Raw genomic sequence first — 25,441 nt, forward strand, 5'->3', positions numbered from 1 at the left:
TCTGCATGCTATCACTATATATCCAGCTTACGTGTGATACCAGCTGCTATATATACTAACGCAACTCGAGTGGATTCGTCTGACTGTTTCTAGTTATTTATCAATCAGTTCACTATGTCAGACATTGTAAGTCAATTTCACCGCCACGTCTATTCACATGAATATACTGGATATGTTCGCAGACATTGCTGGAATCATCCCGGATGATAAGAGGAAGATCACCCATATATTCCTAGGGAACACATCCATACCCGTCAAAGCAGAGACAACCGTGTAGTCTTACAGCTCAGTACGCTCTTTGGCCAATACATAACAGAAAGATACTGAGCTATCAACTAGCGACTCACGGTTCCGTCAAACGTTCAACACCCAGCTTTTACAAGTTCAAAACACTAAACATGGTGATGGAACATCTGGATTTCGCGAAGACACACAAATCGAAGCCTCAGGGTAATCTCGATAGCGCGACGAATGAGCCGAAACCCAGTGTCACGGGCATGGCTATGTTGACATACGCGGAAATGCGCGCGCACAAGCATACAGAGAACCCCCGTTGCGCTTGTCACGACATCGAGACTATCCTTGCTCTAGTCCCCGAAAATCAACAAAGCCAGTTTGTGCGTGTGTATCCTCGCCCTCAGCCAAGGTATGCTCAGTACCCTACCGGCGTCTCCATGTTTCGTGAGGGACTGGACATGGAGATGACAGTGCCTCGTCAGGACTCTGCCCAGCAACCCCGGCCTTCGCTCGATAGTATGATTATGGCTCCCATGACAGCTGAAGAGTATACTGGAAGTCGTGGTGTAGAGCCTGACAAGAAACAGAACGAGCAGTTTTGCATACCAAAAGTGGCCAACGCTGTCTCTACCTTCTTTGCACAAGCTCGTAGAGCGGTACGATTCAGACCAGCGCTGCTGCCGACACCTATTGATGACGTACCAGCTGCAAAGAACCGACTGCCTAAGCCATGTGGTGATGAAACGCTAGGGGATGTTTCTACATCGCAGCTTTCTCCTCAGGTTACAGTAAAACTTCAGCGTTGTAACGCTGTGCGGTACCGAACCAATCGTCGACCAAGACTAAAGTCACGCGCTCAGAAGTATACAAATCTTGGATATTGCCCTGGTAGTGAAGCCGATGAGTACGATCTGTCAGCACCAGTTGCAGTGCAACAGACTGGTCATGCTCCGATAACAAAGAAACGACCACTAACCAAGCAATCGCGGAGGCAGAGTACTAAAGGTACTACTATCTTTGAAGCCCCTCCTAAACAATCCCTGTACCATCCAAAGCGTCCAGACTCTCCCTTTCCAGGACCACAGCAACGAACAAAGCTACCAGTGACATCAATAAAGAAGGTCTGTAAGTATCAGCGTCACGATGCTGCCTCGGTGAATCGTCCTCAAAGGCATACGCACACTAACGAGGCCGCAAACGAACCTCGTCCTCCACCTCTGCGTGGTACAAAGGATGTGCTTTCCATGGCTGATAAGCCAGGTTTGCCGCCCCTCATTCAGCGTAATGAGTACCTTCTGTGGCAAGATCTCGGTGTTTTGAAGACCACTTCAGGCCCAGCTTTGACTTCGCTATCGACAAGTCGCCGAAACTACGCAGCAACTGATTTTGGTATGTCAGACCACGTTTCAAAGGACATTCCAGAAGCTGTTTCTGCATCTCGGAGATTCTCTCTGGAAAGTGCTAGTTCGGTTTCGCAATCTTCAGGCTACCCAGCAACTGAAGCCAGCGTACCAGATGACGTTTCCGATGGCATCCCAGAAGCCATTCCAGCATCTCGACGATTCTCGTTGGATGACTACATCATCACAGAGGTAGTTCCAGCAAGCTACCGCTTTTCCATATCAGATAGTGGTTCCGAGACTGTTAAAGTTGAGCGTCGATTGTCAATCGATTCAAGGTTCTCGGTAGGTTCATCTACGCATGAAGGTGACTATGCCTACGAAAACCACACCAATGCTGGAGAAAGAACCGATGGAGACGACCATTACGCATATTCAGATGCTTTAGATCTGGAACCACCGGTAATCCGTGGAGCGTCGGTCTGTAGTTCACCTGTACGTTCTTTCTCAGAAGAAAACCGTCCAAGCCTTGGATACTACGAGTACGCGGTACCGTCAGTACCCGATGTCATGTCTTCGGTTGATACTCATTCAGAAAGTGACTCCGACTCTTCCATTGACCAATCCCTCTTTGCAGACTTTGATGGGGATCACTTTGGCACCAGCACTCCCTCGCTGACCAGCGACACCGAGACCCTACCGTCAAATTCTTATACAACTAGGTCGGACAATGGCTACCGCCAAAGCTCTCTAGAGGGGTGCGCGACACTCATTTCGGCAGAGTTTAGGAAAGGCTTCGCAGTTCAATCGGGCGAGGACCTTTGATATACTGCGCTCGAACTCATATTGGATAGATTAGTGTGTAACAATTAGAAGAATTTTGCCATTGAAACGTTTGAGGGGTATGCTTGTATAGATAACATCGTCGACGCTCTCAACCAGATCGTAAAAGAAAGTCAACAAGAAGATGAGGATCCGCGCAGAACAAAGAGTCGCAATCGTGTCCCCATCTAGCCCATACATCCTGCCGATATTTAGATAAGATGTCCAAAAATATGGTCTCTCCATCAGATTAGCAAACCAGTCGGGTAAACTTTTACGGGCGTTCCACGCATTACCAACCCACACTCTACCTGAATCGCGCAGTACACCTGCCCATGACCTCGCCCTGGCAAACCAGCTCGGCATTGAACTCCGAGCCATCGAGAGTAAGGTAAATGTCAAAGTAGACACGGTAAAAAGTACCTTGGGGCGTGTCCATGCGTTCAAAATCCTTTTCGAGATTCTTTCGTGAGAGATCAGAAGTGAGTGTGACAACTTCCTTGATACCTACTTGGCCGTTAGCAAGATGTTTTCTTCGTTGGATAATCTCTCTCAACTTACGAGGGTCTTTGGTGTATTCCGGGCAAACATCGTCATCACACGCATAGAGTATATCCTCGTACATAAGTGTAGCGCCGGGTGCAACTTGTCTGAAGAACGAGACTTTAACCGGCTCGCCGATCTTGACTCTTTGTCCCTTTTGCACAAAGATTTGGCGTGTGTACTTGCAGCGATCCTTGCCGTCAAGAGATGGGACTCGGTATTGTTCGGGGTGGTGGCCCTCTTTGAAGGGTTGGAGAGTTGCCATGAGGTAATGCCTACGTGCAACACGGTGTGTGACGATACGCTCGGTGATACCTGCTGTGACGGCTCCCTTGACGATGGCGGCGACAGAGTCCATGGGACGGACGACCTTTGATTGAAACTGAGGTGGGACGTGGAGTTTGATTTGTTGGAAGAGGTATTCAGAGGCTCCAAAACCACCGACAACCAAGACGTTCTGTGCTGATTAGTACTGGATGTAAAAAGCTTCAATCTCGTGTTGCTCACCTGCAATGACCGGTTCTGTGCCTGAATGGCGATGATCTGATTCCTGACAAGCTCAAGGATACGGTTCACGACCGGCTCAAAGCACTGCAGAATCTCCTCGTTCGTAAAAGTCATATACCCTTCTTCGATGCCAGCCTCGGGGAACTCTGCCTCGATACCAACGTCGACGGCCCATTTCTGACCATTGTTTCGGAAATCGGCTTTTATCCTATTCTCAAAATCCATGATACACTTGGCATACACCTTGCCGGCGGTTTTGGAACCATCTGGGAGTTTCATCTTCCTGATCTTGGCTCGGAGAATGTTGCTGAAGTTGCGATTGAGCGCAGTGGAACCGCACGAGTCTCCGGATCCAGCTGTGCACTCGGCGACGGAGAAGGGCTGCTCTTCTTCGACTTCGTAGGCAATCAAATCGACGGTTCCACCACCACAATCGACGATGAGAACGGCGTCGTGTATCTTGAGGTTGAGCAGACCAGTCTTTGAACAGAACATGGCGGCGGCTTCGGGTTCGGTGATGAGTGTCAATCTGTTGTCGTTTTCGTCCCGCAAGAAACCAGCCTGAATGGCAGCCGCGCGCGTTGCAGCCTTTCCAGCATCGTTCCAGATGGCAGGTACCGTGAGGTAGTATCTGATGTTGCGCTCCTCTCGGTTGAAAACCTCACCAAGCGTCTTTTGCAGCTGGTTGCGCATTGCCTGGCGCAGGTGGAAGAGGTAGTCGGCGGCCACATCGATCTCGGACTTGCCAGGAGGTAGCGGTGGAAGGTTGATGGGGTCGATGTATGTGTTTCCGGACAGCATAAGCTGCAGCTTGAACCACTCGACCTTTTGCACACCAGGCTTGGGGTAGCCCGTGGGGGCCAAAGCATCGGCGATGTCAGGGCCCCATCCTACTACTTTCTGGTACTGGTCGTAGTAGAGGACGGTGGGAATCTGCGGCGCATTAGTCCTGTCACGTCGATGTGGTCATGTGGGTCGCACCTTCTGCTTTGTCTGGTTACCGGCGCCAGGCCATTCGGTGATGATGTCTTCCTTGGCCTCGGTGTTGGTAGCAAAGGCGAATGCGACGCCTGAGAAGGTAGTGCCCTGTTTGGGGTGGTTAGTTGCTGCGCCTCGTGATGCCTGAGGCTACTCACAAAGTCGATGCCAACAATGAGCTGAGCCTTGGAACGACCTTCGCCGGCTACTTCTGCCATGCCCGAGGGCCTGTTGTATGATGTGGGCGCACCATGAGGGGCAGGAGCTCCAGGCGGAGGTGCACCGTAGCCCTGGCCGTATTGTCCAGGCGGCCCTTGGGGAGGGTAGCCAGGCGGACCACCCTGCGGCGGGTAGCCCATGGGCGTCTGCTGGGGAGGGTAGCCAGGCGCGCCCGTGTTGATGGGCGGTAGAGGGCTCGCGGGTCGGCCGTGCTGTTGTTGCGGCGCACCGAGTCCGCCAGGAGGGGCGTATGTGTACGAGGGCGGGCGGCCCAGCGGGTTTTGAGGATTCATGGGGAGCGACGAGCTGCTCGACGAGGCCTGGGGGGACAGCGAGGTTGGTCGTTGGGTGCCTGTGGGGGCGGGATTGCTCTGGGGAGTGGGCGAGGGGTTGTGTGAGGAACTCTTTCGTTTCGAACCCACTAGGTTCTTGAAACGGGTGTTCATGGAATTCATGAGACTGAGAGAGGGAGAGGGCTGAGAATCAGCGGGTGGGGTGCGATCAAGGATATTTGGGAGAGGTGCTGCTGCGGCTGACAGCAAGCTGGGCACTGTCCAAACGGAGCAAGCTGCAAGGCTGTGTGAGGGAAAGCCCGCCGGCTGGGGGTGCGGCGCAGTCCCCGAGGAATTGGCTGAGAGTGCTTAGTGACGGGCTTTGTATCCTCGAAGCTTGACACGGCAGATACAAAGCGCGCGATCACTGAGTTGCTCGTTCCTGACCACGGCGCTTGCTGGCGAAATTGACGCGGCGGGGTGAATTGTACACAATAGCGGGTCATCCTCCGCCGGTCAACATCCTGGACCGCTACGGCGACGCCACACACTAATTGAATCGCTCAGAACCAGCCACGTCGAGCTGTCAAACACAACATCCCGCCTGTTCAGCGTCCTCAGCGGTACCCCGGTTCCTGCCGTACTGTATCCCGGGAGCATGCTTTATGGGAGTCACCACGTGCTGGATAGGACGACAAGGGGAGTTTTCCATTACGAAGGATGCCATTTCCCTCTGGCGGCCTGACGGTCCCGTCAACAATCCTACCGTCTTACGAGCCCGAGCCTGGGTGGGTCTCTGCTGCATACTGCTCACATCAGCACTCTCGATGCCTCAGGTTGCACGTTCGCCTACGTTTCCCTATGCGAGCAATGGGCTGCAAGTTGTACAAGAACACAAAGCTTCATCTCTCCAAGCGGTCTGTATCTTCGCTTTCCCATCTTCGCGTTTCTTTGTCCCGATGCCCATACGGACCCACCAAACTGGGGAGCTCCACTCCAGGGTCCATAAGGCTGGTGTCTAATATTGGAACACGATTTGTTTGGCTGTGGTATGTTAGCGTTCATTACGGTGGACTGAGTCTTAATATTAAGGCAGGGCAGCATAACGCTGTCAGGGAATTCTGTATGACGATCTGATGCAAGTCTGTGTTCCGAAGACGTCGCTTTCGCTTTCTGCAATTGCCATCCTAGCGTGCAATTGGTTGTGAGGCATGTGTTACCAGCCATCTCTTTATACTTCACTGCACGTCTTCACAAGAGTGAAGCCAAAGGGTCTTTACATGATGTCATCTTAGATGCTATGCCAAACATTGCTTCGAATTATCCAAAATCCTTATTTCCAATGCAAAACTCCCATGCCCGAATTTGTACTACCATCATATCCAAAGTAGTCGCGAAAACAGTTCGCGTGTGTATCATATTCATGTCCAACTCCTTCCGTTTCCTCAATCGCAGACAACGTCCCTCACTTCTACTGTCATCCCATGTTCCCCAGTGCAAGCCAAGCAAGCACCCCTGACACTACCAACAAGAGCAGCGCAACAACGAACATGGCGACGATTCTCTCGACCGAATACCGCACATCATCTGGTCTTGTCGCGTCTATACCCAGTTGGCTTTCCTCGTCTTCTGCAATTCGGGAGTCGTGCTGGCTGCTAGGTATGTATTGGATGAGTGTGTCGCGATATGATTGTCGGACTGCGATTGCGTATGACGGTGGTGCATCAGCTGGGTACAAGGCATCGTCAGATTGGATCGAGAACTCCGTTGATTGCGCGTACGTGTGCGTGGAGAGGAGATGTGCAAGAGGTACGTCGTCGGCGATTGGTGTGTGAGGTGGTGAGGTGTCTGTGTATGGTTGGTACACCAGACTGTGCTGAGAGTGCGGGTCATATGTGGGTGAAATGAGTTGATGACGCGTCGAGGATATGCCTTCTGTGGGTGTTGGGGGATCATCACGGTACGGCTCTTGGTCTGCGTAGGGAGGGGGCATGTGTGGTATCGTGGGTAGTGGTTTTATCGTCGCTGACGAGTCTGAGGAGCTTGGTGATGCATGTTGTGTGGGCGATGTGCTTCGCGTGAGTGCTGGAGAGTCGCCATGTAATCTAATAGTGTCCTGCAGGAAGGTTAGTTGATTCGACATCAGGTGGGAAGGTTAAGCTGCCTGCATACCTCCATGACGAACCTCCAAAGTCACGATACCGTCTTTTTCTCAAATATCCCTTCAGTGCTGCCAAAAGAGCGTCCGATTTCCTCAAAGCACAACCTAAGAAGCTACCGTAACCTATATCATCAAGAACCTGTTTGCCCTTATCAGTAAGAGGCTGGCTGCGACACGTATCACACAGCACAGTACAAAGAAGATTAGCAGTCGGAGCAGTCACAGTCACAGAACAGGATAGAGAAAGTGTACAAGGCAACTGCAACAGGCGCCCAAGGCCTTCCGCAGCAAGTGCGCAGTAGTCTATCGCGGCCCCCCATCAGATGGCTGGGGGGTAGCTATCTGCCATGGCATGGATCCGCGTAGTTGAGAGACCAATGCGTCGTGACGATTGTGGCTGGAGCGAGGGGGGCATGTGGGTTTAGCGCTGAGGCTTGACCCTCAAGAAAGCCGCCGAGCCGGCAAGGCAGACATCGCGGCATGCGGCTCACCTTGGTCAATTATCGCAAAATACCTGTCGGCAGCAATCTTACACATCCAAAAAGTTTTCTGGATAGCGGACTTGCCTGAGCTTTCCTTCAACGCAACAAGGTTCGCCAGCAAGATCAGTGCTTCTAGGGAGGAAGGGCCATCGCACCGCCACAGTTCCGAAACTTGGACCCGCGACGCGACAATGCCTGGAAATTCAGGAACGCGTTTCAGGCCTAAAATAGCGGATAGACTTGCAAGCGCTCTGTGTACCAAGTACCGAAGGGGTTCATTCGACCTAACGAAAGAATTTCTTTGCCCACATCTACCGGTAGTGTCGGCAGCGGTAATTGTCCTACAGGGATAGGCACCAGTTCGCTTTCGTTGAGCCTTCGAGGCAACCATCACAGGGAGCGAACCGTACACAGCATCCATGCAACATAGTCCGTGACTCAACGAGAAAATGATGAATGCTTTTTGACACCGTGTTCTGATATCGAGTCGAGTGCCGTTCCTGCAATGTGACTTCTCCGGTATGGTATTTAACTTCCTCAACTTCTCGAGCTTGGGCACTTTAAGCACTTTCGGATCTCCACATTCCCTCGAACAGTGCATCCAGGTCTTCTCTCGGTGAAGTGCCCTTCTCTCTACAGACAGGAACCCGCCCGGACACTTCAGCGTACGCTTCGTCCCTGTAGTCGTTCTAAACTACCTTTTGCGATTAACACGCTAGAGTGACAGCGAATCGTTTAGATGTAAATGAAGAGTCAATGGTACCACACATATGTGAGAAAGATAGGATACGCAAGCATATTGTTACTCCCAGTGCTAGGCTTGCTTCTCAAGCGCCACAGTGTAGATATAGGAACATGAGCTTTGAAAGTGAAAATTCTCATATTATCATCGACCTCGTTCATTGCAGGTAGAAACACCACATAACTTGTTCAACTCGATGTAGAAAATAGAAGAAGATCGTCGCCCTAGATTAGATCTCGAAGCAAAGTTCACTCAGTCATCATTCCCTTCTCCTGTATACTTTCTGAGCCTGCTTCTTTTTCCTCGTCCGACTCCGTCTACCGCCACAATCCACTAACCGTCTCAACCCCCCTCTCAACCACAGCCTTGACCCTCGCCCTAAGCGCATTATTCGCGCACTCCACATCCAAATCCTCCAACCAAACCTTCGCCACCCACTTGTCAAACTTAATCTCGACACCAGGAACAGGTATACCTAGGTTGTGTAGACGTTTGAGCTCTGCTTTGTCTTCTGCGGACAACTGGTCGTCTGGTGCAATGGGAGGCGGGAGAGCAGCAACACTAAAGGGCTCTTGTGACTTGGCATCATCTGGAGTTGAGGTATCCATTGAATCAGGGTTGGCTGCCGGAGTGCCGTTCGCAGTAGCGGTTGTAGTGCTGTTGCGAGGGAGAGTAATGGGCCGGACTGCTTCTTCGCCGAACTGAGCTTCTAGGAAGAGGAAGAGGCGGGCCAGACGGGTGGAAGGGTCTGTTGTGCGGTGAGGATGAGGCTTCTTGAAGCGGTGGGTCAGTTTTGTGGTGAGTATTTCGTCTTCCTCTTCTTCTTTGGGTGGGGATGCATGGGTATGAGAGTGTTGTTTTGAAGATTCTAGATGATGTGTGTTAGTATGAGGTCTGATCGGAGTGCTAGGCTGGATTGGGGGATGTGACTTACGTCGAACAGCTGCTGGAGAAGACTCGACGGTGAAGAGAACTGCAAGAACGGCGTCGGCGATACCGTCGTTGATTACGTTGCCTTCCCATTCTACTTCTACTCTTCCTCCGTTCTTGATGAGGACATTCACGCAGTCCATTACCGTGAACTTTGTTTCTGTTCGGCTGACTTCTTCATCTGCCTCCTCATCGTGAGTCGTGCCGTTGCCGTTCATCTTACCGTCAACGGCAGCGTCGGTGAGACTGCTCTCTTTGATAGCACCAAAGGTTCCTTCGAGCGCCCATCGTATTAGATCGACTCCAGCAGCCGACAGAGTGAGATGCTGACGACATAAAATGGTCGTTGTGGTTAGACCTGCGTATTCCTTCAGATCTTCGGGTGCCATGAGCGAAATCTTGAAGTCGTTTTGGACGAGAACTCCACTAATCATATCCACCTTCTCGCCTTCTTGGTCTTCTGCAGCACTTATACTTTCGTCGCCGTTCGGAGTCAGGGAGCGAGGCAGAGGTGGAGCGATAGAGGCCAACTTTCCCACTACCTTGGCGATCTTATCGGTTTTGAAAGGAATGCGGAGTTCCTCACAGTTGGCTGGGGAGTAAATTTTCGTGGGGACGGCTTTCTGAGCGTTGAAGGAAAGGAGTTTAGACTTTAGACGAGTCATGTTACCCTTCTCGCCGTGAACAAGAATCTAGCCTTTGGTGAGTACAAGCTTCTTCACCGTGAATATGCAAGGTGAGCTGAACTTACAACAACAGGAGCAGCAACTTCCTGCACAAACTCCATGTTCTCTTTTCCATCGACATGCGCCGCGAAACTGTACTCCTGGACTGTGCATCGCCGGGGAATCATGGTCTGCTCATTCTCTCTTTGACCTGGTCGTCGTGCTGAGTTACTCGCTCGGGTCATGATGGCAGGAATTTGATCTGGCTCGTGGACAATCTGCTTCGCCATTGTGCCCTCAACAGAGTAACCGGTGATGATGACACCGTTCCTTGGGTCAGGTGCCCATCGCTCAAGCAGCTCACGCGATGTTCCGGACTGCATCATACCTGGCGAAGCAAGCATGACACATCCACCCAGGTCGTCGAAACGCTCGAGACTCTTGAGTGAGCGGACAAACTTGAAGTCCCAGGCTCCACGTCGTCCAGTATCTCCAGCAGCTTCCGCCTCGGCCATGCGCTCGGCGAAGAGGCGTTTGATGTTGTCGTTCATGGCCGACACGTAGGTTTGGTAGACCTGCATACACTTCCGTGCTAAGCTGGAGTTGTAGTAGATGGGTATTTTCTGGACCTCTGGATGCTTACTCCAGTATTCGTCCAGAATGAGAAGAAGTTCCTGGGCTCGCCCCAGAGCGAATACTGGAAGAAGAGCTCGGCCGCCGCGGTTGAGGACATCGGTGATAGCTTTCATGAGTTGTGCTTCTCGCTCGACACGTGGCGTGTGCATCGAGATACCAAACGTCGACTCGGTGATAAGGACATCGATCTTTACGCCCGGTGGTACCGACGCTGATACTAAATGCCGGTCGTCCTCTCGCGAGTAGTCACCAGTGAACAATATCTTCAAGCCTGCAATCTCCATAAGAAACATGGCTGCTCCGAGTACGTGGCCGGCAGGATATGGTGTGATTCGTACACCAGCGACGGTATGTGTAGTGTAGAAGTCGATCGATTCGATCATGGGATAGGTATTGAGATGGTCCGCCTCAGTGTACATTTGGATCTTGGTCTCAGAATTGCTCGACATGTTTCCGACACGAACGGAGTCTTGGATAAGCCACTTGTAGATGGCTTTGGTCGGATGTGTCATGAATACGCGGCCCTTGAAATTCGTCTTCGCAAGCACGTAGGGCAAGGAAGCAGCATGGTCGACGTGAAAACTAGCCGGATGTCAGCATACTGGACGGTCAGGAGACCCAGGAAGGAGTCAGGAAGAGGCGCCCAAGGTGGTAGATACATTGGTGGGAACCAGGGAGGGGCACATCATCGAAGTCGAGCGGAGAGGAAGCAAATAATATTCCATTCATAGTGATATACAAGTCGCTGAACTGCGAGTGCCCTTTGCGCGCTCATGGTCCGACTCCAGTGATGCGCCGAACCCCAACTACCATGGCAAGCAAGACGTGCGTATACATACTGTGAAATTAGTAGCACGTCTACAGTGCTAAGATCGAAGTCATCGTAGAATGGCATTGCCGACAAGCCTTCGTGTGCGGGATGCATACCGGCATCAAGCTGTTCGGCATTAGCATGGTCGCCAGAGAAGATTCGAGTCCTGTATGCGCACCATGACCGTCTTGCCCTTGTACTGAATGATATGACACGACCGACCGACCTCATTACCGCCTCCTAAGCAGAGGAACATGAGCTCGTCGGACGGATCTATTGGGTCTTCATCTTCGGGCGCCATGGCAGTTGCCTTTCTCTTCGACGCCATGATTGTGCAGGTTGAGGTATGACGGACCGATACGCGTTATACGGGTGACGGAGGTGAAGCTATCGGGTGCGTGAATTGTAGCCGGCGAAGAACGCGTAAAGTAGCCACGAGCAGCGACCGGACCTATCTCGTTAGTCGCGGATTAGTATCGCAAGAGTATTCAACGCCTCGATTGGACAATGCGAGGGTGCGAGACAAAGTGCAGCAGCGCCGAGTGAGAGTGGAGTGCACGTTGGACGACCATTGCGGCTCTCTTTGTCTGGCGCGCGACTGCCAAGACCCCGTCCGTGCTCGTCATTCCAGATTCAACTTCCGCTTCATCGACCGCGACAAGAACATTACCCACGCGCCCACCGACTCGACCCATCGCGACTGCCGAAAAACACGTGCGGAAGCAAGCGCTATCGACCCGAAACTCACCGCCGCCGGATGACGCGCCGATAAATCACCTTCACCTGCGCAACTCCCCGCAGGGGACGAGCTGCCCGTCATGGCCTACCCCAACTACAACCAGTACCCTCCGCCGGGCCAGCAGCCTCCGCCGCCCGTGCAAACGCAGAACCTGAATCACCACCAACAGCAGCGCGCCTTTTCACCGCAACACTACCAGCAGTCCCCGACCGCCTTGTCCCCGACCATGGGAAGTGGCATCCCTCCCAATAAGCGTCAGCGCCTGTCCCCGAATCCGCCATCACCCGCACCATACCAGTCACCTTTTGGTATGCCTGGTGCTCCCTCGTTTCCGCCCTCGCCGTATACCGCATCCCCGCAGACGCCCGGCTACCATTCACTGCCCACATCGCCTGCCGCGATGCAGCCTCCGCCATTCCACCAGCCCCAGCCGTACCAGCATCCGAATGGACAACAGCCAGCGCTCCAGGGCTCTATGCCGCCACCCAAGGTCCCGTATAGCAAGACTGCGGATAATTCAGAGCTGGAGAAGGCGAATGCGCGCGATCTGGATGTCAACAACATCAGCGATGTTCTTACCGGATCTGGTATCGACCTGCGCGCCGAAGAGGACAACTTGTTGCACAATTACAGGAGCTTCAACTCGCAGGCATCAGGCTCTACAGCATCACCGCACACTAGCTTCAACAACTGGAGCCAGCAGTCAAGCCATGGCGCGTTCCAGGGGACTGGTGCGCTCAGTCAGGAAATGACCAAGGAGCAGCACGAAGCCGAATTCATCAGGAAACACGAACAAGCCGCTAGAATTCTGAACGAGTCTGCCCAACAGCCACTCAACGACCCGTTTCTACAAGCGAGCGTTCTCAGGCATCGCATCGCAAAGCGTGGGTACGAGCACGGTATTCAGATAAATGTAGATGGTCTGTTTGATAAAATTCCAGACAAAGGCCAGCAAGAGATCACACGTACTACTCAAGCTGGTGCTAATGGCGAGCAAATTGTAGGTCTGGAGGCTGCCAGTCTACTAAACCAGAACGCTCCGCTTGTTGAAATTCTAACATTAATTTCCCTGGCTGCCGAGGAGCGCATACGTACCGTGGTCGAAGACTCTTTCGCTTTGTGTCAAGGCCGTCAGAACACTTCTCATGGCATTATTCCACCCCAGATGCTTGACCTTGCCATTGTAGGAGAGAATGCACAGGAGAAGATGGTTCCGCCAGTCAACGTCCTGAAGACGCCGTGGGAGGCACCGGACAGCGCTGTCAGCCCTACAGCGACAGCAAGCAAGGGTATGTCTTAAGTGGTCTTTCCCCATATAATTGCTAACTGGTTTAGGTGTTCCCAATGCAGGACGGCTGCCAACCCCTCCCAGCGAAGCACCGCCAACTCCTCAGCGAACGTACCAAAACGTCAACCATGTTGCTCAGGCGCTCACAAAGCGCGTTCAGGATGATTACAAGTGGGAGCAGGAGCGGCTTCGCAAGCGTGCAAAGCGTCAAGCAGGTGCCTCAGCTTCCTCCGCAGATACACCAGCTGCTCCCATACCCCTGCCAGAACCTGTCACAAAGAAGGCCCTAGCATTCGCCAAGAAGCAAAGCCAGTCAGATGTTGTTGTGTTCGGCAAAGCCAATGAAACTGCCAGTATGGCGCTTGGCGGCAAGAAGAAGAAGTACTCCTGGATGACTGGTGGAGGCGGTGGTCCAGCGTCAGGTGCTTCGACACCACGACCGGCAGTTACGACAGGTGGTAGCGGCACCGCTACACCTGCAGTCCAAGCGCCTGAAAAGGCTCTCCTGGGCAGGAAGCGCAAGTTCGGCGACGCAATCGAGCAAAATGAGACGGGGGCTGGGATCCAGCTCCGTGATTTGATTCACGTGCTAGATAATGATGGAAAAGAGAAGAAGACGCTCACGGTCATCTTGGCGCGTCTTAAAAACACGGAAAAAGACACAAAGCCCGAGGTCAACAAATCTTTACCTCCTTCTGGAGTAAGAGCTTAGGCTTTGTATTATTTGCATTATCAGCGTTGGCGTTTAACGGGAGGCCTGTGGGGCTGATGAGGATCAGAATTTGTGCGATACCTTACTTGCATCATATCCCCAAGGGCTGGGGTAAAACTATCCATCGGCCGAGGACGAACAGTTGGTCGTCTTCGAATGGAACTTGTATCAAAAATATCATATTCTTGGGCTATAGTAGCCGAACGCTGACCGACTATATCACCTATAACAAGCATTATTTATTAGATTGCGACTCGAGTGACTGGCCATGCTTCTTAGGGATTGAAAGCCTCTAAATATTGACAGTTATGGAGATGTCAGGCATCTGCAAGGCTACTATCACATCTTCTACAAGCATCAAACGCATACCTGAAAGACTGCAAAGGGTTTAAATTCACCCACAAACTAGAAGCCGCACTCATACAGATGCTTGACACAGGCATCGATAGATAAGTGTCGAGTGAGGTTTCATGTTCGTTCTACTTTATTCTATGGAAAATATGCGTCGGTGTGCCAACATATAGCGTGTAACAAAAATTCCAACCCAACTCCAATCCGGTCCAGACCGACTGCTCGAAGAAGAGGTTCCTAAAGATCCAAGTTCAATTTCGGAATCGCCTTCAACCCATCCCCATCACTCCACGGTCGCAGCACCGGCGTCTCAGGCAATGACATGGGCGTGGAGACAATCAGATCCAACCTTAATTCGGGGATCATGTTCGTCAAACCCAACATAGGAGATTCCAGAGGTCGCAAAACGGGTGCACGTGGTAAGAAAACGTTGTGTACTTCGAGATTGGTATTTTTCCGTCCTGCGTCCATACTTTTGACCTTTGGATTTGGTTTGAAGACTACACTTTGCGCAGGTGTAGTCGAAAGGGACGAGATGGAGTCCGTTGAAGCCGATGACGTGGGTCTGGAGCTTGTCGAAGTGGAAGCGTCTGACGTACGGTAAGATAATACCGAGTGTGCTGGGGTCTTGTTTGTGGAGGCGATCGAGGCGGCTGAGGACGACATTGGTGAGGTTGCTCTTGAAGGGTGAGCAGCTGGGAACGGTATGGGGACTACATGCAATTCCGATGGCAGGATAGAGAGCTCAAACTCGTTGGGTAGCTGTCTTGGCTGTCTTGGCCGTATGATATCGAAGGGTGCGTGGACTATTAGGGAGAGTGCCATTGTAGTATCAGCTGCAGCGTCTTTGGGTGGTAGTTTGTAAAAGGTGATGTGAACAGGTGTGTGAAAGGTAGCGTGAAAGGCTTTGTGACAAGTATAGTGCCGCGAAGACGCTGTCTGGATTGAAGTGTGAAGCGCTTTGTATGGGATGAAGAAATGAACATGGTGACGTCCGCTAATATACATTACCTCTATGCTGAACCGTGGATGCGACTAAGTCATGCCTTGGTAGAATTGCGCTCTATGGTCGGTGTAGAAAACCAAAATTACTGGAGCTCGCCAATCCGACGTATCTTGGTGATGCAGTATTTTGGTAGGCAGTCGCGACCTAACCAATGACTGCTGTGCTATTGACATGAAAGCACAATATTTCACGACTCTGGCATTCCACATACCTATTGCATTGAATATGGCAAATGTGATGTTCAAAGCCTCAGTATCTAGTCCATAACCACGGTATTGGGCAAGCGAAACCTCCGACAGTATTATCTTGATCGAAATGTTAAACCGCCAGGAAGCGTATGATGAAGTCATCAGTGGTACCAAAACACCAATCATAAGTGCAAGAACTTTGCGTGGGTCAAAAGCTTTAGCGCAGTTGCGCTTGCGCGAACGGTCGCATCAGGCTAATCCAAACACTGATGACTCCGAAGATAGACACTTGGATGAGGACTTTACTTGGGAAAGGGACGGAACAGAACTCTTGCCAGATCGATTTGATGAGGAACGCCTGGTGCAAGAAATCGAGCTCGAAGATGTCCTAGCTAGACTTGATGAGCTATGTCTGGAAGAACGTGGGCCGTTTTTGAATGCTGACGAAGATTCGAATTGGGACTGGTACCGAGAAATAACAGCGGAACTACATGCTGATGAGCTACGCATGGATACCACAATCCTCGAGCGGATCAAGACTGGGAACGGCCCACGTGACAAATTCTTCGAAGATCTGCTTGCCCCATTACGTTCGGAACCACTAGCACCAAAAGCTGAAGAGTCAGAAGCCGACGTGTTGAAAGTACTGCTCGCCTGGAACAAGCGCATTGCTGACAGCCACAATGACGATCTCACGACACGCCAGGCGTTCACCGCTGCTTTAGTGGAGAGGATTAATGTTGTTGACAGGGTCCTGGCGATTGTGAGCGACGATAAGAATAGCAACCACGATGACAAGACTGGCCAGAATGGAATTCTGGAACCTTCTCGACGGCGTTTACTGAAAGCCATCCATGAATACCGACCGGAGACCAGAAACTTCAGGAACCAGAACCCATTTGACATGCTTGTCATCATGTTGGCCCACGTTGAACAGCAAGAGTTTGAGGTTGCGAACAAAGACGATTGCATGTACCTTATCTTCAAGGCATTGAATGGACAGGAGCAACTGAAGAATCGCTTCAATCGTGAGAAGCAGAGACGTTCGTATAAAAGCCAGAGAGAGGACGCAGAGCGAGATAACAATCAGGATGAAGTAAGACGATGCACGACTAAATGGAGAGTGTCCAACAAGAGATTGGCAGAAAGAACAAGGCAGAAATTGATGACTAGGATCCAACGCGCACGGAATGAATTAAGAAAGGTCGGACTTGACGAGTTGTTGAAGTTAGCTGTGCTCCAATCGGCGCAGCCACACGCTGAAAGGGAGAACGATCCAGATACTCCGCCCTGGAAGGACATCTTTGGCAAATGTACTCAGGCAGACGACTATGATACCCTGAAAGACAAACTCGAAAAGCACTTCCCGGATATGGAGGCTACTCTGGAAGCAACTGCAGATAAGGTTCAAGATATGAAGACGACTCACAATCTGGTTCTATCTCGAACGGTAAAGTTCGCCGGCGCTGACCTCCAAGGTCGCGATGAGGCTGAGAGAAAACGCATAATAACGGCGCGGCTGAACGACCCAGTTACCGCGAGGATAATGGAGGAGACGTTGGAAGGTATGTTGAACACGCATCTGGTCGCGACGCAAACGCTCGTGAACTTGGAGCGGATGGAGGAACCAATGAGTGAATTGTTGGCAGCTGCGACAACGAAACACGACGACTTGACGGAACTAGCCTGCTTGATCAATCGTGATCATGAGTTGAGTGCTAGCAGCGTGACGGAAGTTGAAGGTGTTTCTGCAGAGAGAAGTGAAGACAAAGAAGATTGATGGTCTGTCGGAGATAGGGATGTTAAATCCGGTTGTTGAGGATTAGCGACATGTGATCCCGATGGATTCGAAAATGCGAAGTCCTGTCTTTCTATGAGCCCCTGAGCGTCAGCCGCCTCGCCCGGGTGATGTTAGAATAACGTGCCACTTCGTGGGCTCCCAAAAAGAATATGGGTAAAGGAATTCGGGTGCGGGATTTACGAAAGCCGATGGGCACGCACAAATCGCGGTGACGTGAATGGAGGATTTGCGACAGGGCGGGTATCCGGATTGGAGTCGGGAAAGAACGGGTCCAGCGCCAAGCACAAAACTTCTCATCAACTATCGCGGGCTCGTAATCTCCGTCTGTCCAGCTTCAACCACCAAACCTCTCCACTCCACTTCCTTCGCTTCTCATCCATACCAGCGAAATGGCCACCAACCCCCCTCCCACCGCCACCGGCTCCAGCAAGGTCGATGCCGCGAAGGCTAAGCTCGCGGCCGCTGACCCTACCGCTCCCACTGGCCTTGACCTGTACTCGCGATTCGCTTTCGCCGGTGCCGTCTGCTGCTCCGTCACCCACGGAGCCCTCACACCCGTCGATGTGTACGTTGTCCCGTTCTGCGATGGCCCTGAGAGGCCTCAATGGCTGTATCGCACAAGTTTTGCGACAGTTGACAGATGTCCAAAATGACGACAGAATGCCAAGCTAACACATGCAACAGCGTCAAGACCAGGATTCAGCTTGACCCCGTCACCTACAACACCGGTCTGATCGGTGGCTTCAGGAAGACCATCGCCAATGAGGGTATGGGCGCCGTCTGGACCGGTTTCGGTCCCACCGCTGCCGGTTACTTCCTCCAGGGTGCCTTCAAGTTCGGAGGTTACGAGTTCTTCAAGCAGCAGTCCATCAACCTCGTCGGTTACGAGACCGCTGCCAACAACCGTACTGCCGTCTACCTCGCCTCTGCTGCCGTCGCCGAGTTCTTCGCCGATGTCGCCCTCTGCCCTCTTGAGGCTACCCGTATCCGTCTCGTCGGTGACCCAACCTTCGCCAACGGTCTCGTTGGTGGATTCTCCAAGATCCTGAAGAACGAGGGTGTCGGTGCCTTCTACTCTGGTTTCGGACCTATCCTGTTCAAGCAGTACGTCGCAATTTTCTCTGGGTGAACACGCAACATGGACTAACAACACATAGGGTTCCCTACACCATGGCCAAGTTCGCCGTCTTCGAGAAGGTCAACGAGGCCGTCTACTCCGTCGTCGACAAGAGCAAGACTTCCAACGGAATGCAGACCGTCTACAACTTGGGCTCTGGTATCATTGCCGGTTTCGCCGCCGCCATCATCTCCCAGCCTGCCGACACCATGCTTTCCAGGATTAACAAGACCAAGGGTCTTCCCGGAGAGGGAACCACCTCCCGTTTGATCAAGATCGCCAAGGAGCTTGGTCTCCGTGGTTCATTCGGTGGTATCGGTGCTCGTCTTTTCATGGTTGGTACCCTGACTGCTGGTCAGTTCGCCATCTACGGTGACATCAAGAAGGCTCTTGGTGCTACCGGTGGTGTCGAAATCGCCAAGACCAACTAAGCGCTGGTCTCGTGCGATGGGGAGAGAGTGACGGAGGAGATGATACCAAGACAGCCAGGATAGCAGGTCTCTCGAGGTGGACTTGTCACATAAAAGTCTGTCTTTTCTTGCATAATGGCTGGTATGGGTTTGGTACGATATCACATTTCTTCTTCTGTGTGTTTTGCGTTTATCTGCAGTCATTCGAGTTAGATCTTGCTTCGCTTAGACGGCGATTTTATGTAACAGTACGATCGAGTAGGAAATATGCTGCAATAGACCCAACTCATAATGTCCAAGAACTGCACTTTACTTGTGAAATCCAATCCAATTGAGGGAATAGTAATGAATTGATAAGGATTGATGTCCTTTACATGATTCAGATCTTAAAGTAGTGTTTGTGATCTAGGGATCCGGAGCTATTCATAAAGTAGCAGCCAGGACGTAGCCGCAACGTCAGAATTGTCAACTGCACGCAATAACAAACAATCGCTATCGCATCGATCGTCTCATGTTCTAACAACCAACAGCTTCGTCCAGGATATTACCTCGATGAAGTGAAGTTTAAGGCAGCATGCCGCTCAATCAGAGCGCGCTGCGCGACGATCTGATTGCTGGAACCAGAGCACCTCACGTCAGCTTCAGTTTTCCATCGGTCATCCCGCGTCGGCTCGCCGATTACCAACTGCCAGCTATGTCAGCCTTAGTCTCAGCCTCACAGCCCGTATAATTTCCCAAACACGTGGACTAGCTTGTACAACGTCTTCATAAAACAGCGACGTTGCTTGGAGTTGAAGCTTAGCTGCCCCTCACTCTCTTTCACGCCGTCCCAGCTCAGTCGCCGTTGGTGCCAAACCGCATCGAGTATCGATTCCGAAAGCTACCCATGCCAGAGCTCTTACTCAGCTTCTCATCAGCAACCCACGAATTCCTTCCTCTGAGCGGATCAAAACCTGCTTCCACCGAGGCGTCTTATCGCTCAATGCGAAGTGATCCTCGTTGTAGCTAGCCAATGTCCGACCGTTCGGGCGCAACATCTCGCGATTTTGCATTTCGAACATCTGACCAAGCAAGTGGAGCGTCGCAACAGCACCCACAGCAGTTCTACGGCGGCTACCATGCCGAACACAACGCGAACGCGAACACGGCCGAGGCCAGGAGCCAGACACATAGTCATGACTTTCCCACGGAGTTTCGTGACTATGCTGGTGACTCGCAACAGCACCAAGTGATGCCAGGGCACTTCAACGGCTTTGGCTTTAATTCATCTGCGCCTGCAGGCTGGGATGCGATTGACTTCTCAGACTTCACGAACCAGTACGAGCCCCAGGGTGAACTTGTTCAAGAATACCAAAGCCAAGTAAACCCTATCAACGACTTTAGTATTCCACATTCTGTCGCTGCGGGAGAACCGACGTATCAAGCGTTCCCCCAAAGCCAGAGCGCTACTACGACGCCGAACGCTGCGCAAGGTCAGAACCAATTGTCTCCTCCGCCTCCGCCAGCCCAACCACAGCAGCCGCAGAGACCATCCATTCAAGCAGGCATGAAAAGGAAGGTCAATTCCGAGCTCAGTACGACTGTACCGCAAAGTGGTGGCGTTACAACGGAGAATCCACCGAAGCGCCAGAACGTGTCGCGGCATTCATCCGACGCCTCAGCAACCTCGCCAGTCCTACCAGCCCCGGCTGATGCTCGTACACCGTCCACCACGCGAACTGCAACCCATGCGCCCACGACTGAAGCTCTACCCCAACCAGCGTCGCGAGAGAATACAGCACCAGAGAGGCGGAAGGAGCAGAGCAAGGGGACTGGACCACAGGGAAGGGTCATCGATGTCTCTACACCGCGCAGAGTGCCTGAGTCGCCTGGAGGGCTGGACATACTTCCTGCTGGCAAGGTGTTTCCCATACAAATAGGATCAGAGCTATTCAGGCTATCGGGAGCCTCTATAGCGTCAGATGGTAAGCATGTGGTGAATGCATGAAGAGAGGCTAGCAACTGAGACTACTAGAGCACCCTCGCACTTTTCGCATTTCTTCAGCCAGCAACTGCATGACAATGGCGGTCGAGCTGGCGACGTGAGGACGCTGTACATCGATCGCGATCCTGATACCTTTCGCGACATTGCGCTGCACCTTCAGGGCTATCATGTTACCCCTCGAGATGGCGAGCACTTTGTAAAGCTATATGCGGATGCGCAGTTCTATTCTCGTAAGCTCAGCCATGCGTGTCACATAATTCAATGCTGATGATAGCAGTGCCGCGTCTCACCAAACAGCTGTTCAGCACTGACATCTTCGTGAACATCGGAGGAAAGCCTTTTCAGATACAACGCGATCTTTTCTCTGCTCCTGGAGATAGCCCCAACTACTTTTCGCTTGGCTTTGCACATTTCTTCTCGACGCCGTCTGAGGCATTCCCGGGACTGGACCGCGATGCGCTGCTTCGACCACCGTCTATCAAGCCTCCGTCCGTGCCGAGTAGAAACGGAGAGGTGTTTGGCGAGTTGATACAACTACTGCAAGGCTACAACGTCGAGATACGAAGTGAGGCGCATCGCTCTCGTCTTCTGCGGGATGCGCGATACTTTCATCTCAAAGGTTTGGAGCAGAAGCTCATACCTTGCAAGATCTCGTATAACCTTAAACGGCAAGAGTCGGAGATCCTAATTCGTCTTGAAGATATTCGACAGTCTGGTATCTCGTTCAGTCCCGATAGAGAAGTCGGCGACTCAGACTCGGGGTCGATATCGGGAGCACAATCAGCAGGCGTCTCACCGGATCCTCTATCCATAAGCAAGGTTGCAAGTCCCGCCCCATCAACAGCAAGCAGCAGTGCAATTTCCAGGCCAGGATATGTATCTTATGCACGACCATATACAGATGACCATGCGAACAGCAACATCCTCGTCGTGGAAATCGCATCATCTGAGTCAACAAAGCTCTACCTTCCAAAGGCGCCACCAACATGGCCTCCGCTCAAAGCCGAACTCCGAGCAACTTTCCATAACTCAACCCTGGCACGAGTGACCTCACTTTTCTCTGTCATAGCTTCCAAGATGGGCTTGCCGGCTACACAGCCCCTTGGCCTAATGTATGTGCAATCTGGTGGTGGAGTGGCAGCGCAACCCGTCAGTCCCGCCAATTCGGGCGTCAGCGAACGGCGTGTCCGCGTACGATTTGATAAAGATTGTGCTCTAGAAGTCGATGGATCACCAGCAGAGCTTTCCTTTGGTGGTACTGACCATATTGGCATCCGCCACACGGGCAAGGGAGACGACTGGATATGGGCTGGTCATTCTAACAGCGCTAACGAGGGTGATGAGGAAGAGTGGACGATCAAACGCGCGCACTGGCGCATTCGCGTCGAACCCATTGAGAGCGATGCCGAAGGGAAGAGGATGCAAGTCGTGCTATGCGCAGCAAAGATCGAGGCGTTCACATCCCAACGGATACGAAATTCGTCGAGAGGCTTTTTGGGAAGTGGCTAGGTACAGGATCGTATAGTATGGCGGTCGAAAAGCTTGCGCACCAACACTTGACTGACGAATATGATTGTATCACGCTTCCAATTCTTTCACATACGACCATAGGATCTTGAGATCACGGCTTCCCGTTCGCTCAGCCCTAGTTAAGCAAGATACCGGCGGATTAGTAGTCAGGTGGGTGACCACTGGCGAATCCCCGCTGTTGTATGTTTTTGATTTTTGTTCCTGCCCAATATGGATCGATTGGCATTTTTGCTAATGTTACCAAACCTGATGCTTTCGCTTGCAAAATATTGTATGGCTAATTAGCATCTCAGTCTCTACCCATGTGCCTGTGGACAGCTCACGTACGACACCACTACAAGTCCGTGCGAGGTGCTCAGTGACGCACTTGAATAAAAAATTCGGCCGAGAAGCCTACGTATTGCAGTTATTACTGGGTTAATAATCGAGCATAGTTCGCGTGATCCAGATCATGACTGCGCACAGTCGTTGCAAACCATAAAACCAACACCGCCACAAGAAACAACATACGCGAATGGCATGCAGACCATGAGGGAAGCCCGTAATAGTGGCTTTGATACGCTAATACACAGGCTAGGGCGGTGTGGCGCGTAAGCCTGAGGACATGGCCAAGACATACGGCTTGCTTACAATGATTTGCGTGATTTGCGCGTCAAGAAGTCAGGCTGGATCATGAGCATAGGACCTAATTCGCGTACGTAGACATGTTACATACGAAAGACGACCTCATGTAGGTGTACTTGATCGGAAGGCGCCGAGGACTTTGATGGCTTTTGGTTACTCAACGACACCCTTCTGGATTGTGGGTCACATGGAGTATGAAAATCGGCTTACGACTAGAGCTCTGGTTTTCCAAATGTTGATACGGAATGTAGCCTTTAGAGCATCGGTATTCTAAACCAAAGTTCTTGCCGTCAGAGCAGATGGGACTGAGCTCACCGCTGGAGAAACGTCATGTATAACGCCATCTTTTAGGCTTGATTCAACGTGCACTCGCTATAAGGGACTAGAGGGAGTGATCTTTACGAGGTTAGGGAAGGACACGTTCCCTTGCGAGAGCCTTATGACTTTAGGTAACGAAAGCCAAAGGCTTACTGCTGGCATCGTTGCTGTTGAAGATCTTGCACAACGTACTGGTAATTCGTGGTTGAACCTGCATTCACATCCATGAGTCCATCCAATCGCTTCATCATGTTCACGAGTCAAAATCCCATTAACGTAAATCCCAACAGCTGCCCTTAAGCTCATCAAGGCATTCAGCGCTTATTGATTCTCACTGTCATGTAGGCGTCCATACTCCCCACACCACCATCTCGACTACCAACACCATTCGTCTATTTTGCACAGAACTAGGCATATATAGTTGTCCTGATGATGTCTCTGCCATGATCGTGAGCATGAGCACCTCTAAAGAGTCTGGAAAGTTGCCGTGTCAAGCATTCTTTTCAACGCCACATGAATAAAAACTCACCATGTTGATGAATCTTGTGATCAAATGTGGCTTGAGTGGAGTGGGCGAGTACAACGACTAGAGAAAGAATGGGCGTGAGCGGGATACTCAGTTTTGTTGCCGTCAACTCATGCAGAAGCATATAAGGCACATGAACACCCTGCTATGAACTTCTCACCACGCTCCTCATCTTCTCTAGCAATAGATCAATTGATTTACCCAGCCACTTACCAGCAACCATGCACCCCCTTCTCCTCCTCAAGGCCCTGCTGGTAACCCTCGCGACAGCCAACCCCGTCTCCATTACCAAACGCGAGATCAACCCAAGCACAGTCAACATCCTCACCGCTGCCCAACTAACGACCCAACGCAACGAGCTCCTTCTTGCTCAGTCCGAATCCGCTCGCGAAGCAATTCTCTTCCCCAACCCTCCCAACGCCAGTAACGACACCTTTCAGTTTCTCAACAACACCGTCCTTCCGCCAACAGCCGGTTCAATCTACCTGTCCACTATCAATAATTTCCCTGCGCTTGGTTCCACAGGCCTAGCAGCAGCCGTGGGCTTCGTTAACGCATGTGGTCTAAACACGCCACACTGGCACCCACGCGCCAATGAGTTCTTGACAGTAGTCCAAGGTACACTGGTCGGTGCCCTCCTTCTTGAAAACGACAGCGGATTTGGCAACGTAGTGGGTGGCGCACCACCGGTGCGTGGTCCATACCAACAGATTGAAACCACGTTGTCCAACTACACAGGCATGCTTTTCCCCAAGGGCCTCATTCATTGGCAGTTCAATCCAGAGTGCGAGCCAGCTGTATTCGTTGCTGGCTTCGATATCAATGACCCTGGACGCGTTGAAGCAGCTCGAGGTTTCTTTTCGGGTACCCCAGACGAGGTTCTTGAAGCGAGTGCGGGCTATAGTGAGTTTTTGACGCCGGAGCAGGTTGCTGGTTTGAGGCCTGAGCTTACCAGTGACTTTACGGCAATTGTGGAGAGCTGCGCGAAGAGGTGTGGGATCCCTTATGAGGCTGGTGGGGTGTCTCCGTCGGCCTCTTCAAGTGCTTACCCGTCCTCCACGAGTGGGTATTAAGGTTGAAGAACTTGGTGCACCTAGTGTCGGTTGAGAGATTGAATGTGCACCAGATGCTGTAGACGGTTAGGATGACGAGGCCGTTCGTTTCGGAGTGGGCGGTGGAGTTCGGGATTTAGACTGCGCTTTCCTTTGTATATAGACACTCGTTAGACGAACTTTAACATAGCATTCAAATTAGAGACAGTGGTACCTGCAACAATTCAGAACACAAGAACTTCCTCAGAGCTGTACCTACAACAACGGTGTAACGCAGAATTACCAGTTGTACTCTCAATCATTCTGCTGAAAAAGGATAAATGGCGGCATACCTTCACGATAGGTTCGCGTGCAGGTTACAATATTTAGGGAGCTTGCGTCTTCGAGTTTCCATCTCGGTCACTGCATCGCATTTATGCATAACACTTAGCTATCTTGGACTCGAAAGAC

The 25,441-nt window shown here is 51.7% G+C and overlaps 14 protein-coding genes across 14 annotated transcripts; 7 read left to right on the forward strand and 7 right to left on the reverse strand.

Moving 5' to 3' along the window:
* Positions 1–398: 398 nt before the first annotated feature.
* Positions 399–2,402, forward strand: CC77DRAFT_1063195 (hypothetical protein; the record flags this gene model as incomplete). The annotated part of the gene is made up of 1 exon (XM_018528608.1): positions 399–2,402. The coding sequence occupies one exon, from the start codon at positions 399–401 to the stop codon at positions 2,400–2,402; it is 2,004 nt and encodes a 667-aa protein (XP_018383966.1).
* A 304-nt stretch (positions 2,403–2,706) lies between these two features.
* CC77DRAFT_940048 (actin-like ATPase domain-containing protein) lies at positions 2,707–4,645 on the reverse strand (the record flags this gene model as incomplete). The annotated part of the gene is made up of 5 exons (XM_018534709.1): positions 2,707–2,906; positions 2,961–3,399; positions 3,450–4,382; positions 4,431–4,535; positions 4,586–4,645. 5 exons carry the CDS (start codon positions 4,643–4,645, stop codon positions 2,707–2,709), a joined length of 1,737 nt encoding a protein of 578 aa, XP_018383967.1.
* A 646-nt stretch (positions 4,646–5,291) lies between these two features.
* Positions 5,292–6,270, reverse strand: CC77DRAFT_199836 (hypothetical protein). Its single transcript, XM_018530589.1, has 2 exons — positions 5,772–6,270; positions 5,292–5,724 (listed from the first exon to the last, which is right to left on the reverse strand). Exons 1-2 carry the CDS (start codon positions 6,143–6,145, stop codon positions 5,505–5,507), a joined length of 594 nt encoding a protein of 197 aa, XP_018383968.1. The 5' UTR covers positions 6,146–6,270; the 3' UTR covers positions 5,292–5,504.
* On the reverse strand, positions 6,153–7,476 carry CC77DRAFT_1051671 (hypothetical protein). The gene is made up of 2 exons (XM_018527678.1): positions 7,091–7,476; positions 6,153–7,034 (listed from the first exon to the last, which is right to left on the reverse strand). The coding sequence occupies exons 1-2, from the start codon at positions 7,094–7,096 to the stop codon at positions 6,396–6,398; spliced, it is 645 nt and encodes a 214-aa protein (XP_018383969.1). The 5' UTR covers positions 7,097–7,476; the 3' UTR covers positions 6,153–6,395.
* Positions 7,077–8,266, reverse strand: CC77DRAFT_199744 (hypothetical protein). The gene has a single exon (XM_018530588.1). It carries the CDS (start codon positions 8,160–8,162, stop codon positions 7,521–7,523), a length of 642 nt encoding a protein of 213 aa, XP_018383970.1. The 5' UTR covers positions 8,163–8,266; the 3' UTR covers positions 7,077–7,520.
* A 7-nt stretch (positions 8,267–8,273) lies between these two features.
* Positions 8,274–8,546, forward strand: CC77DRAFT_199845 (hypothetical protein). The gene has a single exon (XM_018530590.1). It carries the CDS (start codon positions 8,318–8,320, stop codon positions 8,471–8,473), a length of 156 nt encoding a protein of 51 aa, XP_018383971.1. The 5' UTR covers positions 8,274–8,317; the 3' UTR covers positions 8,474–8,546.
* Positions 8,402–11,878, reverse strand: CC77DRAFT_1022105 (endoribonuclease YSH1). The gene is made up of 5 exons (XM_018525391.1): positions 11,524–11,878; positions 11,374–11,471; positions 9,985–11,116; positions 9,238–9,925; positions 8,402–9,171 (listed from the first exon to the last, which is right to left on the reverse strand). Exons 1-5 carry the CDS (start codon positions 11,644–11,646, stop codon positions 8,621–8,623), a joined length of 2,592 nt encoding a protein of 863 aa, XP_018383972.1. The 5' UTR covers positions 11,647–11,878; the 3' UTR covers positions 8,402–8,620.
* A 115-nt stretch (positions 11,879–11,993) lies between these two features.
* Positions 11,994–14,398, forward strand: CC77DRAFT_1041924 (hypothetical protein). The gene is made up of 2 exons (XM_018527252.1): positions 11,994–13,373; positions 13,420–14,398. The coding sequence occupies exons 1-2, from the start codon at positions 12,164–12,166 to the stop codon at positions 14,082–14,084; spliced, it is 1,875 nt and encodes a 624-aa protein (XP_018383973.1). The 5' UTR covers positions 11,994–12,163; the 3' UTR covers positions 14,085–14,398.
* Positions 14,399–14,488: 90 nt separating this feature from the next.
* CC77DRAFT_199892 (hypothetical protein) lies at positions 14,489–15,582 on the reverse strand. The gene has a single exon (XM_018530591.1). It carries the CDS (start codon positions 15,441–15,443, stop codon positions 14,673–14,675), a length of 771 nt encoding a protein of 256 aa, XP_018383974.1. The 5' UTR covers positions 15,444–15,582; the 3' UTR covers positions 14,489–14,672.
* A 936-nt stretch (positions 15,583–16,518) lies between these two features.
* On the forward strand, positions 16,519–17,468 carry CC77DRAFT_1022108 (hypothetical protein). Its single transcript, XM_018525392.1, has one exon. The coding sequence runs from the start codon at positions 16,546–16,548 to the stop codon at positions 17,407–17,409; it is 864 nt and encodes a 287-aa protein (XP_018383975.1). The 5' UTR covers positions 16,519–16,545; the 3' UTR covers positions 17,410–17,468.
* On the reverse strand, positions 17,464–17,868 carry CC77DRAFT_199975 (hypothetical protein). Its single transcript, XM_018530592.1, has one exon. The coding sequence runs from the start codon at positions 17,725–17,727 to the stop codon at positions 17,518–17,520; it is 210 nt and encodes a 69-aa protein (XP_018383976.1). The 5' UTR covers positions 17,728–17,868; the 3' UTR covers positions 17,464–17,517.
* Positions 17,515–19,306, forward strand: CC77DRAFT_1022109 (mitochondrial carrier). Its single transcript, XM_018525393.1, has 3 exons — positions 17,515–17,995; positions 18,115–18,534; positions 18,588–19,306. The coding sequence occupies exons 1-3, from the start codon at positions 17,820–17,822 to the stop codon at positions 18,976–18,978; spliced, it is 987 nt and encodes a 328-aa protein (XP_018383977.1). The 5' UTR covers positions 17,515–17,819; the 3' UTR covers positions 18,979–19,306.
* A 402-nt stretch (positions 19,307–19,708) lies between these two features.
* Positions 19,709–22,773, forward strand: CC77DRAFT_1022113 (hypothetical protein). The gene is made up of 3 exons (XM_018525394.1): positions 19,709–20,921; positions 20,974–21,171; positions 21,219–22,773. Exons 1-3 carry the CDS (start codon positions 19,970–19,972, stop codon positions 22,448–22,450), a joined length of 2,382 nt encoding a protein of 793 aa, XP_018383978.1. The 5' UTR covers positions 19,709–19,969; the 3' UTR covers positions 22,451–22,773.
* Positions 22,774–24,160: 1,387 nt separating this feature from the next.
* On the forward strand, positions 24,161–25,360 carry CC77DRAFT_1032646 (RmlC-like cupin; the record flags this gene model as incomplete). Its single annotated transcript, XM_018526755.1, has 2 exons — positions 24,161–25,001; positions 25,335–25,360. The coding sequence occupies 2 exons, from the start codon at positions 24,161–24,163 to the stop codon at positions 25,358–25,360; spliced, it is 867 nt and encodes a 288-aa protein (XP_018383979.1).
* Between the last annotated feature and the right edge of the window lie 81 nt (positions 25,361–25,441).

Source organism: Alternaria alternata (assembly GCF_001642055.1).
Source record: "Alternaria alternata strain SRC1lrK2f unplaced genomic scaffold CC77scaffold_15, whole genome shotgun sequence".
Taxonomy (NCBI): Eukaryota; Fungi; Ascomycota; class Dothideomycetes; order Pleosporales; family Pleosporaceae; genus Alternaria; species Alternaria alternata.

Coding starts and splice junctions, on each gene's coding strand:
- CC77DRAFT_199836 (XM_018530589.1), bottom strand. CDS start 6,145: ATGGCTGGTAACACATGCCTCACAACCAATTGCACGCTAGGATGGCAA. Junction 5,725..5,771: donor CATTGCTCGCATAGGGAAAC/GTAGGCGAACGT, acceptor TGATGTGAGCAG/TATGCAGCAGAGACCCACCC.
- CC77DRAFT_199744 (XM_018530588.1), bottom strand. CDS start 8,162: ATGCACTGTTCGAGGGAATGTGGAGATCCGAAAGTGCTTAAAGTGCCC.
- CC77DRAFT_199845 (XM_018530590.1), top strand. CDS start 8,318: ATGGTACCACACATATGTGAGAAAGATAGGATACGCAAGCATATTGTT.
- CC77DRAFT_1022105 (XM_018525391.1), bottom strand. CDS start 11,646: ATGGCGCCCGAAGATGAAGACCCAATAGATCCGTCCGACGAGCTCATG. Junction 11,472..11,523: donor ACAAGGGCAAGACGGTCATG/GTGCGCATACAG, acceptor AATGCCGAACAG/CTTGATGCCGGTATGCATCC. Junction 11,117..11,373: donor GACGTGCTACTAATTTCACA/GTATGTATACGC, acceptor ACATCCGGCTAG/TTTTCACGTCGACCATGCTG.
- CC77DRAFT_1041924 (XM_018527252.1), top strand. CDS start 12,164: ATGGCCTACCCCAACTACAACCAGTACCCTCCGCCGGGCCAGCAGCCT. Junction 13,374..13,419: donor TACAGCGACAGCAAGCAAGG/GTATGTCTTAAG, acceptor TAACTGGTTTAG/GTGTTCCCAATGCAGGACGG.
- CC77DRAFT_199892 (XM_018530591.1), bottom strand. CDS start 15,443: ATGTATATTAGCGGACGTCACCATGTTCATTTCTTCATCCCATACAAA.
- CC77DRAFT_1022108 (XM_018525392.1), top strand. CDS start 16,546: ATGTTGGCCCACGTTGAACAGCAAGAGTTTGAGGTTGCGAACAAAGAC.
- CC77DRAFT_199975 (XM_018530592.1), bottom strand. CDS start 17,727: ATGAGAAGTTTTGTGCTTGGCGCTGGACCCGTTCTTTCCCGACTCCAA.
- CC77DRAFT_1022109 (XM_018525393.1), top strand. CDS start 17,820: ATGGCCACCAACCCCCCTCCCACCGCCACCGGCTCCAGCAAGGTCGAT. Junction 17,996..18,114: donor GCCCTCACACCCGTCGATGT/GTACGTTGTCCC, acceptor CACATGCAACAG/CGTCAAGACCAGGATTCAGC. Junction 18,535..18,587: donor GGACCTATCCTGTTCAAGCA/GTACGTCGCAAT, acceptor AACAACACATAG/GGTTCCCTACACCATGGCCA.
- CC77DRAFT_1022113 (XM_018525394.1), top strand. CDS start 19,970: ATGTCCGACCGTTCGGGCGCAACATCTCGCGATTTTGCATTTCGAACA. Junction 20,922..20,973: donor AGCCTCTATAGCGTCAGATG/GTAAGCATGTGG, acceptor AGACTACTAGAG/CACCCTCGCACTTTTCGCAT. Junction 21,172..21,218: donor GGATGCGCAGTTCTATTCTC/GTAAGCTCAGCC, acceptor TGATGATAGCAG/TGCCGCGTCTCACCAAACAG.